Here is a 19,414-nt window from a genome sequence, read left to right as displayed (position 1 = left end):
GTTCTTGCCTTAAACGATTCATGATCACTTGCCATACCGTACTGAACAGAAATGGTAACATTTTTTGCATTGCTCAGCTGTCAGATTAGAGTTACCGATATGGATAGTTCTCATGCAGTTAAAAAAATACACGCTAAAAGTGGGAATTATCCTCTTTATTGGATGCTTGGTCGTGCTGCTGCGTCTATTTGTAGTGTGCGTCTTGATGCTTTTCCAAAAATGGAGAAACGTACAGTTTTATGCCGATTCCGAAGGGCAGTTGGTTTTTTATGAGGAGCTTCTTTTCATGGCATGAATTCTCTTGAATATTTGTCATTTCGAGTGCTATTAGAAAAACAATTTTTTTTATCATTTAGTGTTTAATGCCCGAAGCTTCGAGCCCGGAATGGCGATCGCGCGCCAACGCATTCGGCTATGGTGACGGCCAAAATCTGTCTCTCAATAAATGATTCACGATCATACAACTCATTCAATTCACTTTTTCTGTAGTAGAACTGTTTGAGATGTCGACACCTAACAAATTGCTGCTTTTCTTGGTCCAGCGCCAAAACAAAAATTAACTATATATATTGGGTTGTGAGCAAGGCAAACGTTGGATTTTTTTATTTTAATTAATAAAACAAAAAAGTCGATAGTTTAAAACGAGTTGCGCAAATTTATGGCATTATAAAAAAAATCACAGCATTTAATTTTCCATTCCGTTACCTTTTGCCAGATTTAAACATCTAGTATTTCCGGAAAACGCACACAAATTTCACATTATTTTACACATCTTGCATTTCACTCAAAAATGCAATTACGCTTTGTTTACACGTAGCTGACAACCTTTCGCAGCCTGTCACCGCCACCAAAGTAATTTATTTATGCACCTGCGGCTGTGTGCACAACGCGCGAGATGCCAAGCAGAGCAGCATATCCTCTCAATTGGTTCTGAATGCGTACATTTTTAAGGTTTAACCGTCAAGTTGTGCGTACTTGGCTTCCAGCTGTGTAGTTTCAATTCGGTTTATTTTTTTTAAGGTGGGTAACGTGTCAAATTTTGTCAGCTAAGAAAAAAAAGTATATGCAGATGATTGCGAAAATTCTTAAGTAGATTTTTCCAAAGCAAACGACAGAACTTTGAAAATGGAGAGGAGCGAAAATATTTGCTACTTTATCAGACAGCATTCACTCGTTTTGCTTTTGCAGTGTTGCAGCACTGGCTTATGTCGGCACAATGGCTGCGTGCTATGTCGGTAGAGTGCGCTGCACTAAGTCTTCTTAATTTGCGCTACGCACGTGCCACATCAGCAAAAGTGTTACGCTGCATAGTTCTAATGCGCCATTTTTAGTGCAAACAGAAAATTTCAATAAAAGTTGCAGTCAAAATGCCAGAACTTTGTTTTTGGAGAGTCATTCACATCATAGCACACACATACATGCACACAAGCAGATACATACACAGATAGGAATACATACATATGCAAATTAAACTTTTAATTGTATTTCACTTTGCGGTTTCTGTGGGTGCAAATTGCATTTTTTTGTTATTTTTTGTTTTCAACTGATCTGATTTCGCACATCTCATTTCGCACCGGATGTTGTTTCCATTTTTTTTATGACAGTTTAAATAAATAAATAATTACAATAATTAATATGTTATGTTATGTCCAACTCTGCACATTTATGCAAATATTTTGAAATGTTCAGCCGTATGAATTAAATAGCAAATGTTCAAAAGCAAAATAAGTTTTTGTTTGCGTGTGTGTGTGTGAGTTGGCTGTTTGCGCATGTTAATTGGTGATGCGAGAAAATGCGCAAAAATACAAATAATTAAAAGCCAGTAAATTATGCATGCATGCAAAAACTTAAGCCAGTGCTTTAAATATATTTTGATGTTTTTCAAATGAAAAATCCTGTAAAAAATTAAAAAAGGGATTTTACCAATTCTTACATTGCAGGCGTAGACTCATTTCCTAAATAAATAATTGTAGCTGAACTATTGATATAGAAGAGCCATTTTAATTTTCTGAATATTCATAAATCTCCGCTATATTTTAAGCTACGTACATAAGAATATTTGTATATACAGGGTGCGTCATAATTTATGTCGGTATGTGAATATTGAATCACTAGAAAAAAAGGTTTCCGTATTTGAGGTATCTTTACTCAAGTTGGCCCTTTATTTATTTTGACTAGTTTTTGAACCGCATAACAATGAATGAAGGGGACCTCCTAATTGCCCGAAGCAAAATATGCGCGTTTTGGTGCGTTTTTTCGTAAAGGGCTTCAAAAATGGAAAGACAAATGTAGCTTAGTATTAGAGCAAATGGATTGCGAACGTTAATTTTAAAAGATTGGCAACTCCATCCTAAAAATTATGTGGTGTGAATTTTTAAGTGCTTTCCGTATGAAAATCATGTTTGTATGTTTAATGTTAACTTTAAAAGAGTGGCAACTCTATTCAAAAAACTATCTGCAATGCATTTTTAAGTGCCTTTTTGTTGCTGTTATGTTTAACGTTAATTTGAAAAGGGTGGCAGCTCTATTTTAAAAAATTGTTTGGAGTGAAAAAGAGTGGCAACTCTATTCAAAAAACTATCTCCAATGAATTTTTAAGTGCTTTTTGTAGGATCACAATATTGGTATGATTAACGTTAAATTTAAAAGAGTGGCAACTCCATCCTGAAAAGTATGTGGATTGAGTTTTAAGTGCTTTTGTTGCTGTTATGTTTAACGTTAATTTGAAAAGGGTGGCAGCTCTATTTTAAAAAATTGTTTGGAGGGAAAAAGAGCGGCAACTCTATTCCAAAAACTATCTGCAATGAATTTTAAGTGCTTTTTGTAGGACTACAAACGTTAAATTTAAAAGAGTGGTAACTCCATCCTAAAAATTATGTGGTTTGAGTTTTAAGTGCTTTTTGTTGCTGTTATGTTTAACGTCAATTTTAAAAGGGTGGCACCTCCATTTTAAAAAATTTTTAGGAGGGAAAAAGAGTGGCAACTCTATTCCAAAAAATATCTCCAATGAATTTTTAAGTGCTTTTTGTAGGACCACAATATTGGTATGATTAACGTTAAATTTAAAAGAGTGGCAACTCCATCCTAAAAAGTATGTGGATTGAGTTTTAAATGCTTTTTTTTGCTGTTATGTTTAACGTTAATTTTAAAAGGGTGGCAGCTCTATTTTAAAAAATTGTTTGGAGGGAAAAAGAGCGGCAACTCTATTCCAAAAACTATCTGCAATGAATTTTAAGTGCTTTTTGTAGGACCACAATATTGGTATGTTTAAGGTTAAATTTAAAAGAGTGGTAACTCCATCCTAAAAATTATGTGGTTTGAGTTTTTAAGTGCTTTTTGTTGCTGTTATGTTTAACGTTAATTTTAAAAGGGTGGCATCGCCATTTTAAAAAATTTTTAGGAGGGAAAAAGAGCGGCAACTCTATTCCAAAAACTATCTGCAATGAATTTTTAATATTGTATTGTATTTTGTAGGACCACAATATTGGTATGTTTAACGTTAAATTTAAAAGAGTGGCAACTCCATCCTAAAAATTATGTGGATTGAGTTTTAAGTGCTTTTTGTTGCTGTTATGTTTAACGTTAATTTTAAAAGGGTGGCAACTCTATTTTAAAAAATTGTTTGGAGGGAAAAAGAGTGGCAACTCTATTCCAAAACTATATGGAGTGAATATTTAAGTGCTTTTCGTAGGAATAACCATTGGTTTCTTTAACTTTAAGCCTTGATTTAATTTGACATATCGAACTGAGTTTGCAACACCAATAAAATTAAATTTAGCTATTCTGCCAGATTAATTTGTTATTGTTTACTGTTCCTTGACTCTTGAACGATTTGAATGATTTGAGTATTTTTCTCGAGCTATTTGTTGTAAAGAAGTTGTGAGTTGCCACTTGTGCAATTTTTGCAAGCTTCCTTTTGTCTGAAACCTTTTGGTAGGTATTTATTGCAGTATTTCAGTTCCATTCTGTCGAAAAGCAACCAATTCAATCGAATTCAAGTCAAGTTTTTCACGTACTTATGTAAATCAGGTGGCGCAAAATCCCCCTATCCAAAGATCTAAATCATTTGCAAATGGCATCGTACGTCTATCATATTTGACACTTGTAAACTAAACAACTGCAGTAAACAAACAGACATGCAATGGACCGCCTAAAAGTCAAAATAAAGATTTGCATCACTCAAAACCATTTTTTGTATTTAGTAAAAAAGTAATAAAAAAAAATTATCTGATTAATTTTGCCACTAAGAGTTAAAACAAAGATTTTCATCACTCAAAATAATTTTTGTTTATTGAAGAAACAAGAACAAAAAAAAAACAATGGATGATTAATTTTGCGCCACTTGTTATCATCAAACATTTTCGAGGTAATACATTAAAACATAACCTTAACATCGTTTTAACTATTATTTATATTAATGAATTAAGAAAATATATATTCAAAAAACAGTGTGAAGAATTTTTATCTCAGAAAGTCGTCAGAGATCGCAAATGACTGTTAACGAGAAAACGCCTTTCAGTTTATCTACCATATGTAAGTAATTTTTAAACTATATAATTTGTATATAATTTAATTGAATTGCAATTTTAAACAAGTGGCAACCCTGCGCAAAATCTAGCTATAGGCCTTCTACTTGCCAAGACGAACATGTAGGTATGCGTGTTTCCACAATTGGATATAAAATACTGACGTGCAGCTCGATATATATAAGAGCAATATGGCGCTGGAAAGTATTTAAAATAGAAACAAATTAATGCAGTTTTGTTGTCCGTTATCGCACACTGAACAGAACTCTACTGAAAATTTCCCGCCAATTTTGTTGTGGAGCATTCTAACTCTCCGTCGACCTTACAGACTTAACATTTTTCAGATTATTAAAAATAAGGGTCAAAATGAACCAAACGCGTGAGAAATATTGGGTCAAAATGTTCCACAAAAGTATGCGCCATTAAATTCTATGATAGACAGCTAAAGACAATATTAACGGCAAGTACAGTTTTATACGACTTTTTTTTTAAATAATTTTGATGAATTTGGGTTCAACAAATGAGGTAGACTTCAATGCACTGTAAACAACTGTGACATTTATGACAAATGGCAAGGGACTCAATATGTTTTGCAATTCACGGTTGAAATTGTACTAAATTGACGTTTCAAAAATATCTCCACTCCAGTCAAGCGGTTCATAAATATCAAAGTTATTCAATGTTTACATACCGACATAAAAAATGACGCACCGGGCACTTTTCGTTCATATGTTGCAAAAGTGACATAATCCAAAAGAAAAGAAATTAATTTTTAATTTTTTTTTTATATTTTCTTTTATTTTTTAGGGAAGTATGCAGGAATTACCGCCAGCTCTTCTCTTCTGCTGTGTAAAAAACTCCTAACGAATCTGTAACTAACAGTATTCCATTAGATAAAAATGTCTTTTTGCTTCTACTTATGGAGGAACAGTAAATTTATTCTTCCAGCAAACGAGCGAAATGTAAGTAATTTTTAAACTAACTAAAACTGCCTACTAACGAGTTGCAAATTAATTCCATTACTGTCTAAGCTGCTTACAACTGCATTAAAAAAAAAGAATACCGGTTTCTCCTTAAATTTATCTCCATAATACTAACGATGATAACTTACTAATTATTATGCTGCATAACTCTCCTGTCAGATATAAAAAAACTTACTAATCCACCCTGAGTAACAAATGAAGAAGGAATAGGTCTCCATGAAAAACTGGTCCCAACTAACAAAGGGGGGAAAAAATTTTATGGCGCAACCCGAATGGAATTTAATGTTTCTGCGAGGGACGGAAATATTTCTCTCTTGAATGCGCACCACAATTTAATAGTAAATTTATCTAAATCTCAGAAGATTTTCAGCGACTTTACTCGAAAACTATGTAAAGGGAGTCCAGCGATGATCGCGTTACTTGCAAATGACGATGGCGCATCCATCTTTAAACAATGGGCAGTCTATTTATAACTAAGAACGAGGTAAGTTCATGTGTCTCGGGTTGAAGGAAAGGTGGAGATCCAACTGGTTTTCTGATTTCCCAGACACTTTTAGTAGTTATGGAGTAAACAAGAATTAGGTTACGTCAAGTGTGTCTGAATGTCGCCAGACATCTTCATCATGTAACTGAGATTCTCAAATTACCGAGAGAAGGTCTACAGCACCCTCGAGATGTTCAGTTCTTTCATATTAGACTAACGCATACTTGAGCCATATGACGCAGAAGCTTGGACGATAACAACGTCCAATGGACCAATGCTTGGAGTGTTTGAGAGAAAGATTCTGCGGAAGATTTTTGAACTTTTGCAAGTTGGCGACTGCGAATGTCGTAGGCGATGGAACAACCAACTGTATGAGCTTTGCTACGCCATTGACATAGTGCAGCGAATGAAGATCTAGCGACTTCGTTGCCTAGGTCATATCGTCCAAATGAATATAAATGCTGCGGCTCTGAAAGTATTCGATGAGGTACCAGCAGGTGGTAGCAGAGGAAGAGGGAGGCCTCCTCTGCGTTGGAAAGGTCAGGTGGAGACGGACTTGGCTTAACTTGGTGTTTCCAACTGGCTCCGGTTAGCACGAGAAAGAAATGACTGGCGCGTTTTGTGAAACTCTGACAAAATCGCTTAGGCGATTATCGCGCCAATCCATAAGAAGAAGGAAGTAAATCAAGAATAGCGCTTGCTGAGCGACTCACCATCAAAGTACAGATTCTGCGTGTTCAGCTATAGATCCAATTTGGCTCCGCAAAGTAAAAAATTTCTTGTTGATTAAAAGTTTCCCTGTTTGTAAAGGTGTACCCTTCCTCGCTATGGGAAAACTTATTATGAAGGAAGACTCCAGAGGAGAAGAATGTAGGCTAGGAGACGTATGCTGACACCAAATTCAACAGACTGATTCCTTACGAAGAGGGTATAACCGAAATAGGTTTCAACATTTTATAAATTTCATTAAGGACAAAGAAAGAATGTTTACTGACTTTTACTGGGCACTGCAGACTGCGTAGCTATCTGCACAAGCTCGGTATATGGTCCAAGGACTCTTGTAACTTTTGCAATTTATTTCCAGAAATATCAGTTTAGTCCCTTCTCGAATACGATGCCATAGCGAGTTAACATCGAGTTAACATCTCCACCTCATACGGCTGAAAGACGGCCACATGCGCTCAGCTCAACTCAGCTCCATCCTAAATTTATTGAGGGAACTGGGTTCGAATGAGATATTGCGATGAATAAAGGGCCCAAAATGTTTTAAGCTCAAACCAATATCTTAGGCAAAATCTTAAGCAAATCTCCTTTTTGTTCTATTCTACTCTTTCTAAGGAGCTGCTTGATAAATTAGTTTGGAGAAAAAGTAATCCATTATTTTTGAGTAAAATTGTTTTATGGTCGATCCTTAGGTCCTGGGCAATGTGTATACGAATTCTTCCAACCATCTCATTGAGAGCTTTTAAACTGTAAGTAGGACGTTTGACTGCACCGTACAGTAGATGATCGTAAAATCTGTCTACGAGTACATGCTATATAATTTTATATTTTCATTGAGCAAGTCGGCTCAATTGCTTTGGACCTAATTTAGCGCCTCCGCGTTAATGCGGAGAAGTACCCCGATATGGATAGAACTATTTGCCCTTTCAATTGTCAATAAGAAGCGAAAATATGTGAATTTGTATTTTTAAACAACTTTTGATGGGACCACCTCAACTATATAAATATATGGAAAGCTCTGACATACAGTACTCTTTAATAAAACATATTAATTTCACAAGGCTGGCTAAATTAATATTCTTAAAATCGAATTCAAAGGTAATGTGCTCAAAATCGAAATATGCTCTTAAATGCTCTTAAAATCGGATTCAAAAGTAAAAAAAAAATGTACTAACAGTCCAGCTAAGCAATAAGGAGCCTCCTGAAAGTCGTGAAAAACGTAGGAACGCTTGGATTTGGCTCGGCATCCTAGCTGTCCATCTCACTAGAATACGTACAGCAGACCCTTTGAGTAGTCTTCAGAATTCAGAATTTCTAAAATATTACATCGGCATAATGCTCAACCTTTTGAAGCGCATATTCGCGTTATTCACGTCTGGCTGTGATTGGTTGCAGCAAACCAGTGGCAAGGGTGCAATGTGGTATACCCAACATTAACTCATATCATAGTTTCCTCTTCTACCTATTTCTTCTGCTTGCTCTACATGCAACTAAATTAGCTCTAGTCTCTGATCTAATACCTGTAATGTCCTAAAATAAAATATCATCGTAGTCTAGTGCTCTAACGCAAAATTGGTTTCATAGCCAACAAAAGCTATAGCTATATATGTTTGTATGTCTATGTTCTTTCCATTTTTACGCACTTTTACATAAATATTGTTTTCTTTTTTTTTGTACTTGTTTAGTGATGTTTTTCTAGACTTATTAGGATTTTTACATACCGATCATAACTCTGGCTGGCACAGCATTCCATTCCAGCCAAAATGTGATAAATGATGATGTCACCAATATAATGCCGGGTATAAAAACAGTGGTGAAATAATATGCACGGTCCCTGGTAAAAGTCAACTCGACTTCTAGGCAACTGTAATTACCTTTAGGAAAGAAATACAACATACAACATAGTTCAAAATGCCAGCTTGGCTTCTTGCAAATTATGTAACATATTAAACTAGTTTGGTAGCTTGCTGTTTTTTATTTTTTATTTTTTTTATTTTGTAAATAACATAAATTTGGTTATTTTATTTTATTTTTTTCGTATCTAAAACTATTGAATATTTATCAGTGGCATAGACGTAGAACATTTAGGACACACTATAAACGTACTTAAATTATGTATTTTGTAAATGCAATAGACGAGACGACAGACATAAATAAAATGTATGTACGAGTATATAATAAGAGACATTGTACATAGAAGTCGAGTATGAGCCGAGTCGAGCCACAGAGCGGACGCATACAATAAAATGAAAGTTTATTTGAGTACAGAACAGTGACAGCTTTCAGCGGTGAAAGCTCGCTGTTCAAGTAAATTGAAAATTGAAAGCTTACTGCATGATAAATTGATTGGAACATATTCAACAATTATTGGACGCACAAAATAGGAATGGATTCTGTCAAAACAGTACCAGGAATTGGCCAATAAAACATAAAATATTTACTATTCATACAAATTTAATTTAGGCTACTGCTGCACTAACAAACAAATTCACTTCTGTTTCAAATTAATTTTCTGCAATCGACATCAGGTCTCAACGCGAGCTAGTTTTTAAGTCTTCAATCGTCTCAAGATGGGTGTCTCGAAGTGGTGATGCAAGCTTTGGGAAAAACCAAAGGAGGCTGCTGGGGCCATATCAGCTGAATATTGTGATTGTAGAACTACTAGGTTGCTCAATAAGTTTTGTAGTTTGAAAAGAGAGGGCGTTTCTCTAGCCTATTTTTTTGTTTTTGTTTTTGGGTATGTTGGTACACTATTCATATGAATGCATGTGAAGTATTATTTCAATCTGTCAATTCAGTCTTTGTTTGCAAGCCATTTACTGTAGTATCGACGTGTCACAGTATTTTCTATAATGGAAAAAATCAAATATCGTGCAATGATTGAATTGTTATTTCTGGAAGGCTTAAAAGCAAAGATTATTTATGAACGCATCTTGAAAGCGTACAAAGACTTTTCGCCTTCAATTAGTACAGCAGAAAGATGGCTTGCTGAATTCAAATCTGGTCGTGCAAGCCTTGAAGGCGATCCACCTCAAGGATAGCAACTACATCCCAAAACGGCAACAACGACAGAAATCGTTAAAAAAAATATAAGATATTGTATTGGAAAATCGTCAAGTGACTGAAAGAGATTTAGCAGAAGCTCTAAGCATATCATTGGACAGTGTAATCAGTATTTTGACTGAAGGCCCTCGACTTATTTGAAATGGTGTTTTTTGGGTGTTTCTTTAAAAGCATGTAAAGTGGAAACGAAAAGGAGTTTTTATTTTTGTTTTGAGTATTTTATTTTTTGATGTATTGTTTAAAAATAAAAAAAAAAATTCAGTCATACAACTTTGAAAAAATGGTCTTCACATGAAAAATTTGCACAGATATAGCCTTTTCTAATGAACCGATTTTGGTGAAATAAAATTTAAATGACGTATAATTGATGTCGTTATCGTGAAAACTCTGATCATTGGAAAACAAATTTTTAGTATTTTTTTCGGACCTTTAAATTAGAAAAAAGGGTTAAAAAACAGTTTTTCATATTTGAACGTCCGCCATTTTGTCAAATTTTTTGTTTGGTTTAAGATTGCAGATCAGACAATAACGGCATTCATACTGAATAAGAACCTTTTTGTCTTTTTGGTTTCAGGCACCTGTGAGTGCCGCAATCAGTGTCACTAGCGATATACCTTTTTGTGAAAGATCATTTTTTGAAGGCTGACAACTTTTTGAATGAACCTCGCATGGCCAAGAACAAATTTTCATTTTGTAACAATGGATCAAAAAAAATATATATATGTAAAAAAAAAAAAAATGCAAGTGAGGCGAGGGTCTGAAGTATTGGGTTTCAGAAAGCTGTGTGCACAATAGGTGCCGCATTCGCTAACAATGGAACGAAAACACATTCGCAGGCGATTTTCTCAGCAACATTTACAGGGTTGCCCATATTCGACGGACCCATGTATTTTTTGGGCCCATTCCAATCGACGAGGCTTGTCCGCAGGCAACAATCTTTGTGTCAATTGAATCTTATACGGGAATAAATGCAAATCAATGCGGATACTTTGTTGTAAAGTGGTCCGAGCAATGCCCAACTGCTGAGAACGGCGATTTTGGGATGTCCTTGGCGACGTCTCAACACTGGCCCGTACAAGAGCAATAGTCTCATCCGATCGCCTTGGTCGGTTTTGATTTGGCCTCTTTGGTTTAGAAAGAGCATCACCAGTCGAAAACCTTTCGTGCAAACGTTTAATGGTGTTCTTAGAAGGCGCACTTTTCACATTATTTAATTTTTTATATGCACGTTGAGTTTTCACAATTGACTTCTTTTGTTGAATTTAAATTTCAACAATTTGGGAGCGCTCGCGTGGCGTATACTGTTCCATGGTAAACATCTGCTTGGACTGACGCTTCCAACGTGATATGTCATTAAGCGATCTGACGTGTCGGTCAAAAGATACAGGGTTCCCAGATAAGACCGTCGAATATTAACAACCCTGTAGAGCATTTTCGAAAGGATAAAGTGGATTTTGTGCGTCCATTTAACACTATGGATTAGGCTTGGGTTTATCGCCATGATCCTCAATCAAAACAAGAGCCTAAAGAGTGGTATGAATCAGATTTCCCAGCTAAAAAACGAATTCGTGTCCAAAAATCGGTCAAGAAGTTGTTAGCAACAGTTGTTTGGGATGCGAATGGAATTTGATTGTGGATTATTTGAAAACTGCTAAAACAATAAATTCTGCAAATTATTGTAGCCTTTTAGACGAGCCGAAGGAAAAAAATTGTAAAAAAAAGACCCAGTTCGCAAACGAAAAAATATTTTTCATCAGGACCATGCACAGTGTCACAAGAGCATTTTGACAATGGCTAAAAGACATCCATTAATTGAAGTTCGAATTGTTGAATCACACAGGCTATTCACCAGATTTGTCCCATAGCGACTTCCATTTGTTTCCAGACCTAAAATAATTTATGCCTCGAAAACGTTTCGTTTTTCATCAAATGATGAAGTCATAATAGCTGTGGAAGCAAATTTTGCAGTTCTTCCAGATTCTTATTTCAGGGATGGAATTCATGGATTGGAATCTCCTTGTTCTGATGTTCAGGGAGATTAAACTGAATAATGAAGTGTGGTTCAAGTTATAAAATTGTGTTTTTCTTATCGAACCGCAAAACTTTTTGAACAACCTAGTATATGTGCAAAGTTTTTGAAAAAATAGCCACGAAAAAATGCATAAAACTTGATGGTGGTGCAAAAACCAAGCGTTTTTTTTTCTCAAAATTTTACTTTTTTCAGCGAATTTGTGGCATAACTCCCAGATCATACTTTTTGTTATATTAACGGTATGGCCATCTGTTGTTTGAATTTTATCCTTACTCTTAGAGAGAGTTTTTGAATGCTCACTTTCCGGTACTTTTTGAACAGAATGTATATATATATAGTGACTCAAGTTATCGATCGTAGTATTATTCGGTTTTACATCTGTCACAGTTATTTTATTATACTTTTCGTTGGCGCCATGCGCCGCAGGGGGTGACAGTTTGGCGTGAATTTCAGATTAGTGCCTTTCTCAGTAACATAATTTTTTTCCAATCAGAGCTGTTTTACTATCTTTTAATGACTTTATATTACATACAAGGGCTTGGAAGAGTTTTGGTTTCAACAAAATCCTGCATCATATCTTCAAAGCCTTTCAAATAGTGAATCTTGTACGCACTAAGTTGAGAAACTATGTTTTTAGCTTTTAATCGTTGACAAATTGATGATGACAGATGACAGCCACTTTAGAAAGGTTTTTTGACGCCATTTAACTTTTTGTGTGAGATGTTCTGGATATAAGATTTAAGGCAATTATATATACTTATAAGTAGTCGAGTGAAGTGTGAAGCAGAGACACAAATTGCGCATAAGTTAGCAAAATTTTTAGTTAACAAAATGAGTTCCTGTGGTACTACAACAGACAGATTCTTGAAATATATCGTAAAATATTCCCATGTACCTATACAGGTAAATACTTGGTTGTGTGAGTGTTAACAAGACTTTAATTTCAATTGCCGCCACGTGACATGGAAATTACGCTAAATTCTAAAGACTATTGTCTCGTAATGCTACTATGATCGGTTAATTTTAAATATTTTCTAACTATTTTATAATAAATCAGTTTTAGTATGCTTTTCCATTGTGTAATGATATTTTTAAGTATACCACAATATTTTCAAAAAGTAATGAAATAATATTTTAATTTTAGTTTTTATTCGTTCAATAAATGAGCCACTGTGTATATGTAAATATAATAGCGTATTTCCACCAAGCATTTTCTGCATTCTCTCCTTTAACTACAGTTTAACATTCAAGCAAAGGGTAACTGACTTTCAGAATGCAATTAGCTCAATTTTGTGGCTTAACATAAAATGTTATGCTAAACTATATTAGATTTTTAAATGTCCTTCGGACAATATGGAATTAACTCAACTTTGCTAATTCAACAGAAAATGTAAAATTAACAGGGATATACATTTTGCAAAAGCAAACATTTTTTACAAGATGCTTTCAGATAACTATCGAAAGTTTTTGTAGAAAAATATTCGAACAGAAAATAATTTCTTTTCTTAAGCATAAATATACACTGCGTCAAATAACTATAGCACTACGACTGATTAGCAACTCCGAAAATTTATTTGCTTCTTACTTAATTTTAATAATTTTTTATCAAAATATTTATTAAAGGGACCCGGTGGTCTAGAAATTTCAAAAAATCGATTTTTTGTTTTTTCGATATTTCGAAAGCATAGTATCTTAAGAATATACTGTCATGCGGAAATTCCCAATATTATAGCTTCTACAGCCCATTGACTAGGTAGAGAGCGGGCCGCGCGCTCCTGTACCTCAAACTTTGAACTCATTTATCTCGAAACGACTTTTTTCGGCTATTGTCAAAAAAAAAAAAAACACTATTCAATCGTCTGAAACTTTAATATGTCGTTCACATCATCAATGGCTATTGCCCGTACTAGAATCATATTAATATATTATTTCAAGTATTTCATATTTTTTTATTAAAAAACTGAAAAAACCCGACTTTTAGAGTATCAAATTAAAAACCGCGCTAATTTGTAAATTTTTTGTTTTATTCTACTGATTAATAAGTTTTTGATTTTTGTGTTTCAGATAAATAGAAGAGCCAAAATGAACAACACCGTACAGGCCATTTTTTCGGGAGGGTCAACTGGAGCGCCATTTTCAAAATTATTAAAATTAAAAATTTTTGTTTTAAGTTTTTTTATGTACCAAAAGAAGTTAAATAAAAAGTCTAAAAATATTTAAATATCGTTTTTCATTTTTGTATTAAAAAAAAATTTCCGGAAATTACCCAAAATTTTCGAGCTTTATCCCACCGGGACCCCTTAAATAACTTTGCCTACAACAATCATATAAACCCAAGCTTCAAACTTTGTGGAAACTTGAAAAAATTCAATAAATGATCAACAAAACTTCGCGTTTCTTAATCAGAATCAAGAACTAGAAAAATTTAAGGTATGCAGTTTTGTAGCCCATTTAATTGTGGACTAACAAAATTCAAGTTTAAAGTTATCCAAAAATCGCATTAATTTTTAACAATTTTTGTTTACTTGCAGTAAGTCTTGCGCTTTTTCTCTATATAACGAATACTTGAATTTTGTTTATATGAAAGACAACACTCGACGTTCTCATAAGAAAAAACAAAAAAAAAAAACCTCATACCGCAAGACAAACATTAGGCAAGCTGAACGAGCTCGGATGGGAGCTAATGCCGCATCCACCATACTCTCCGGATATTGCACCTTGTGATTATCACCTTTTCTGTCGACTTCAATCCCATATGAGTAACAAGAACTACTCCTCAAAAGAAGCTATAAAAAGGGATATCGAAGCGTATTTCGGCTCCAAGGGCAAACAATTTTTTGAGCAGGGAATTAAAAATTTGCCTAAACGTTGGGAAGACATTGTAAATAATGAAGGAAATATATTATTGATTAATAAATACTTTAAACATCTTTTTTAATAATTTTAAAACCATCTTTAAAAAACGTACGAACTGATACTAACCTAAAGTAAGGACAGCTGTTAAAATTTCATGATATTCTATTCATTTGTTTGTCAGTTTTTGTGCTAAGAGCGGCGCTACTTTTGTTATTTTCAAAACAATGGAAAAAATTTTGTTTTATCAAGAGAACGCACCGTGTCACAAATTAATGAAAACAATGGCAAAACTAATATACATGACTTGAATTTCAAATTACTCCCACAGCTTTGCCAGATTTGGCTTCCAGCGACTACAGACTCTTCGCAGACCTAAAGAATGTTCGCCGGTAAGAAATTTCGCTCGATTGAAGCGGCTATCGCTGAAACTGAGGCTTATTTTGAGGCAAAAGACAAATCGTTCTACAAAAGTGGTATTGAAATGTTAGAGCGACGCTGAAATAATTGCGTTGTGCTTGATCAAAATTACGTTGATGAATAAAATTAATTTTGAACAAAAAAAACGTATTTTCTTTGTTAGGCCCAGGACTTTCAGGTTCAGGGTATGTATGATTGAACCAAAAATCCATGGGCTAGGAAACTGTATGCTCGAAATATTTCGCAAAATTCTGTTTAAAGTATTGTTTTTGATGAATGGTTCGTAGATGAATGAATAATATTTTCATGAAAAATAATATATTAAACCTAAATGAGAAGCAAACATCTTTCTAGAAGTCCTACTGCTATAGTTATTTAATGCAGTGTATGTGGCTGTGATAAACGAAGTGAAAATTTCCATTACTTTCAAATAACGAAAGCTGAAAAACGAGCCAAAAACATTAACAAATTATCTTTTTTGCATAAAAACTCAGACAGCTCTGGCCATCTGTTGCCGCAGTCTGAAATTTAAACAAAAATTAGCTGTTTGAGTTGATTCTAGGCCTCTTCTGTTCGCCAAGCGATAGCAAGTGACGAATAGATGAAGTAACTGGTATAAATAAACATATCTTGACAGCGCTGGAGTAGATCTGTCTAAGCTTACATTTGTTTGTAAACTAGAGAGTTACTATATACCAGTTTGATGAGGTATAACCACACACGCGAGCGACAAATCTTGCTCGATAGCTTTGTTGTTGCTTTCGCATGCAAATCTTTTGTCCAGTTAGTCGAGCAATGAAAGAGCGAGCAGAAACGTGGCGAATAGAAGAGGCCTTTTGTTGCTGTGAAAAAGTTTGTTATTTTTAAAGCTTAAAGGAGCTTTTAACTGTAATTGAGTGCTTGGTGGAAATAGGCTGTAAATTTATATTTTATATAAATATTTTACTATTATTTTTTAATATAATTATTTGCTACCACAAATACAAATATTTGCTAATTTTAATCGCTGCCTATTTTGCCTGCTACTAACCAAACGCCTGACTTAAGACTACGCCTAACACCAGAAAATTTCCTAAGCGTGGCTAGTGCCTAGGTGTAGGGGTAACTTTCAGCTGTTAACTCACGTCTGCTTCTTGCTATAAACACTTTTTAAGGTTTCAGTTTGGCTGCAATGGAATTAGAGATTTCTAGGAGTTTAGGTGGGTTTTCTAAATTTTACTTTGGGTGGGTAGTACTTTGTTTATGTATTTATATAATATTTTGTTTGGCATGCAGTAAACGCAAATATATTTAGCTTTGATTTTTTTGTTTTGTATTTATTAAATTCTTTTGGTGAAAGTGAGGTTGCTAAATCTAATAAAGGCAATTGAATAATTTATTACATACTTATGCGATGTATCAACGAAATGAATGCAAGAAAGGCTGGTACGAATAAAAGTTTGTACGAATATGCAAAAAGGTTTGGACGAATGAAAAAAAATTCAAAAAAATTACTGCTTAATCCTTTCGTGCCGACTTTTGAATAGCAATGCTGAAATGAAATTTATGTTTGCAGCAGCTTATTCAAGTGATATATAAATTAATTCTGAGACTTCTAGGAATGTTCAAAAAAAAAAAGTATTATAGTACACATTCGGGTCGAAAGGGTTAAATGAGATATTTTTTCCAAGGCCAGCATGAGCGAATACGCGTCAAGTGTATAAAATTAATTGCTTTCAAGCAAATTAAATACATATGAAACATTTATTGAATGCATATGACTTTTATACAGTCTAAATCAGTTGAAAAATAATACGAAAAAAAAAATACAAAATATGGGAATATGTAAACGTATTTTTGTTTGATTATGCAAAAACGCATATTGAGGCAGCGGAAATGGTATGGAATGCCGAAATGATTGACGAGGGCTGAGACAGGCAGGGATTGTTGTTGGTTGTGTTGAAGAGCAGGTGGGACATATTTTTTTTTATTTAGTAGTAAATTTGGTATTGATAATTTTTTTTAAATAAATTGCTCAATAATAAATTAAAGGAAATTTCTGCTTCCAAATATTACAACAATTACGAAATTATGAAAGTCTGAAAGTTTCGAAAAAATAGAACGCAAACTACAATATACGTTTATTGTAAATAAAAGTACTATTTTAGCTTTTACTGTGGTGAGTTGATTTATGGTGAAGTTAAGGGTGGCAATGTGTAGCAAATAACCAGTACGGGCATTCAAAATTATATAGAAAATAAATTTTGAATATCAAAGTTAGCTGGCATACTACATACATACAAAATTTGTATATAAAAGCAAACAAATAAATCTTTATTAAATGTTTGACTGTAAAATCTGCTTTAATTATTTTCATAATCGGTTTTTTTTGTTTTTGTTTTTAATTCATATAAATGTAGAAAAAAGGACTTGGAAAAGGTTTTTGAGTTGTTGTGATTTTTCGGTTTGTTGCTTATTGGTTTGCTGTTGTTGTTATATATTTTGGTTTGTTACCTATCATCGATCTAGCTGGAACTGCATTCCATTCTAGCCAGAATGTTATAAATGATGACGTCACCAGGATAATGCCAGGTATAAAAACGGTGGTGAAATAGAATGCACGATCTCTGGTAAATATTAAATCGACCCTAAGACAGCTGTAGTTCCCTACAATGGTGGTTGGTATTAACATATGTATGAACAAGTGATTTTATAAACATTAAAATATTGACAGTTATTTTTTTTATTGTATATTTTTTTAATGGGAAATTATAATTTTTCATTCTAACTGCATAATTTCTAGCAAAACTAGTTTAATTATTTATTTTTTGTTTTTAATTTAATAAAAAAATTGCTACAGGCTTTGAGGTACGCAGGCAATTTCAACTAGCGATAAGAAAATATTTATGCTACATACATACATACAATATATTTACGATATAAAGACTTTCACGAGTGTAGAATATCATGAAAAATACAAGAGGAAGCTACTAATACAGTAAAAAGCTATACAAAAAAAAAAACAAAAAAAAAAAAACGAAAAAAATGTAATTTAAAAAAAATATGAAAGTAAACTAAAAAAGTAAATACGCAAAAATATTTAAAGCGTGGCTATATTAAGATTTTAAAACTGAAGACTCTTATTTTAACACAAATTTTATAAAAAGTAAATATAATTACTAAAAGAGCCACCCTATGAAGTTAGACAACTTGTTTGGATTTTCTGAATTCTTCATGCGCTAAAAAATGGTTTTATTAGCGGCTTTCAACATTAAACTCTTTTTGTTTTTTGATAGGAGGGTTGCCTTTTATATATGGCGCCAATGAAAACTGGTTTTATTTGCAGCTTTCGGCATTAAACGATTTTTTTTTTGATACGAGGGTTGCCTTTTATATTTGGCGCCTTTGCAACACAACAAAGTACAATAAAAAATGGTTTTATTTTCGGCTTGCGGCACTAAACTCTTTTTTTTGATACGAGGGTTGCCTTTTATTTTTGGTGCCTTTGCAACACAACAAAGTACAATAAAAAATGGTTTTATTTTCGGCTTGCGGCATTAAACTCTTTATGTTTTTGATACGAGGGTTGCCTTTTATCTTTGGCGTCTTTGCAACACAACGAAGTACAATAAAAAATGGTTTTATTTCCGGCTTTCGGCATTAAACTCTTTATGTTTTTTGATACGAGGGTTGCCTTTTATTTTTGGCGCCTTTGCAACACTATGTGTGATGTGCTGCAATTCGATATTCTTATTGAAAATTTTGGTCTACATATAACGTTTTCACTTACGAGCTTTATTTGTCTTTTTTTCCGCGAGTGAAAAAATGCATCTCTCCCAAAAGTTGGAATTAACTCGTGAAAATTTTCGTGCGTTGACTGACTTATTACATTTTCGACGTGGATTATGGAGACAGCAGTGCATTGATTAACTTATTTCAAGGAGTGCATTGATCAACATTGTAGCGCCACCCTCAGCCAGTACGAAACGCTGGTGCAACGAAATCCAATGTCGCTGTCAATCCTTGCAGGCTGAATTGAACCAAAAATGGTTATAGTGCCAGAAACAATCGAAGCCGTGCATCAACTGATAATAAAAGTTTATTAAGTGACATATCGCGAGATGGAGGCATCAGTGTGCATGTGTGGGATCAGCATACACTAAATATTGCATAAACATTCGGTCGTCAAGAATATTTGTTCCCGTTCGAGAACGCATTATTTGCAAATGTGCGAAAAATGACTCCTTGAAGACTGTATCAATGCATATGAAGCGAAAACTAAGCAGCAATCGAAAGTGTGGGTGTTCCAAGACGAGCTTAGTCCAACAAAAGTTGTTCGCGGAGAAAGTTT

The 19,414-nt window shown here is 34.0% G+C and overlaps 1 protein-coding gene across 1 annotated transcript in view; it reads right to left on the bottom strand.

Annotated features, from left to right (window-relative positions):
* LOC129241611 (uncharacterized) overlaps nucleotides 1–19,414 on the bottom strand; it is a 202,687-nt gene that overhangs the window by 61,567 nt on the left and 121,706 nt on the right. The window contains exons 10-11 of the mRNA XM_054878045.1: nucleotides 17,578–17,730; nucleotides 8,438–8,590 (exon numbers count right to left, since the gene is read on the bottom strand). Of these exons, the coding sequence (XP_054734020.1) occupies nucleotides 8,438–8,590; nucleotides 17,578–17,730 (306 nt within the window). The remainder of the gene's footprint in view (nucleotides 1–8,437; nucleotides 8,591–17,577; nucleotides 17,731–19,414) is intronic.

Source organism: Anastrepha obliqua, chromosome 3 (genome assembly GCF_027943255.1).
Source record: "Anastrepha obliqua isolate idAnaObli1 chromosome 3, idAnaObli1_1.0, whole genome shotgun sequence".
NCBI lineage: Eukaryota > Metazoa > Arthropoda > Insecta > Diptera > Tephritidae > Anastrepha > Anastrepha obliqua.
The sequence above is the reverse complement of the archived record's forward strand: the minus strand, read 5'-3'. Positions and strand labels throughout refer to the sequence as shown.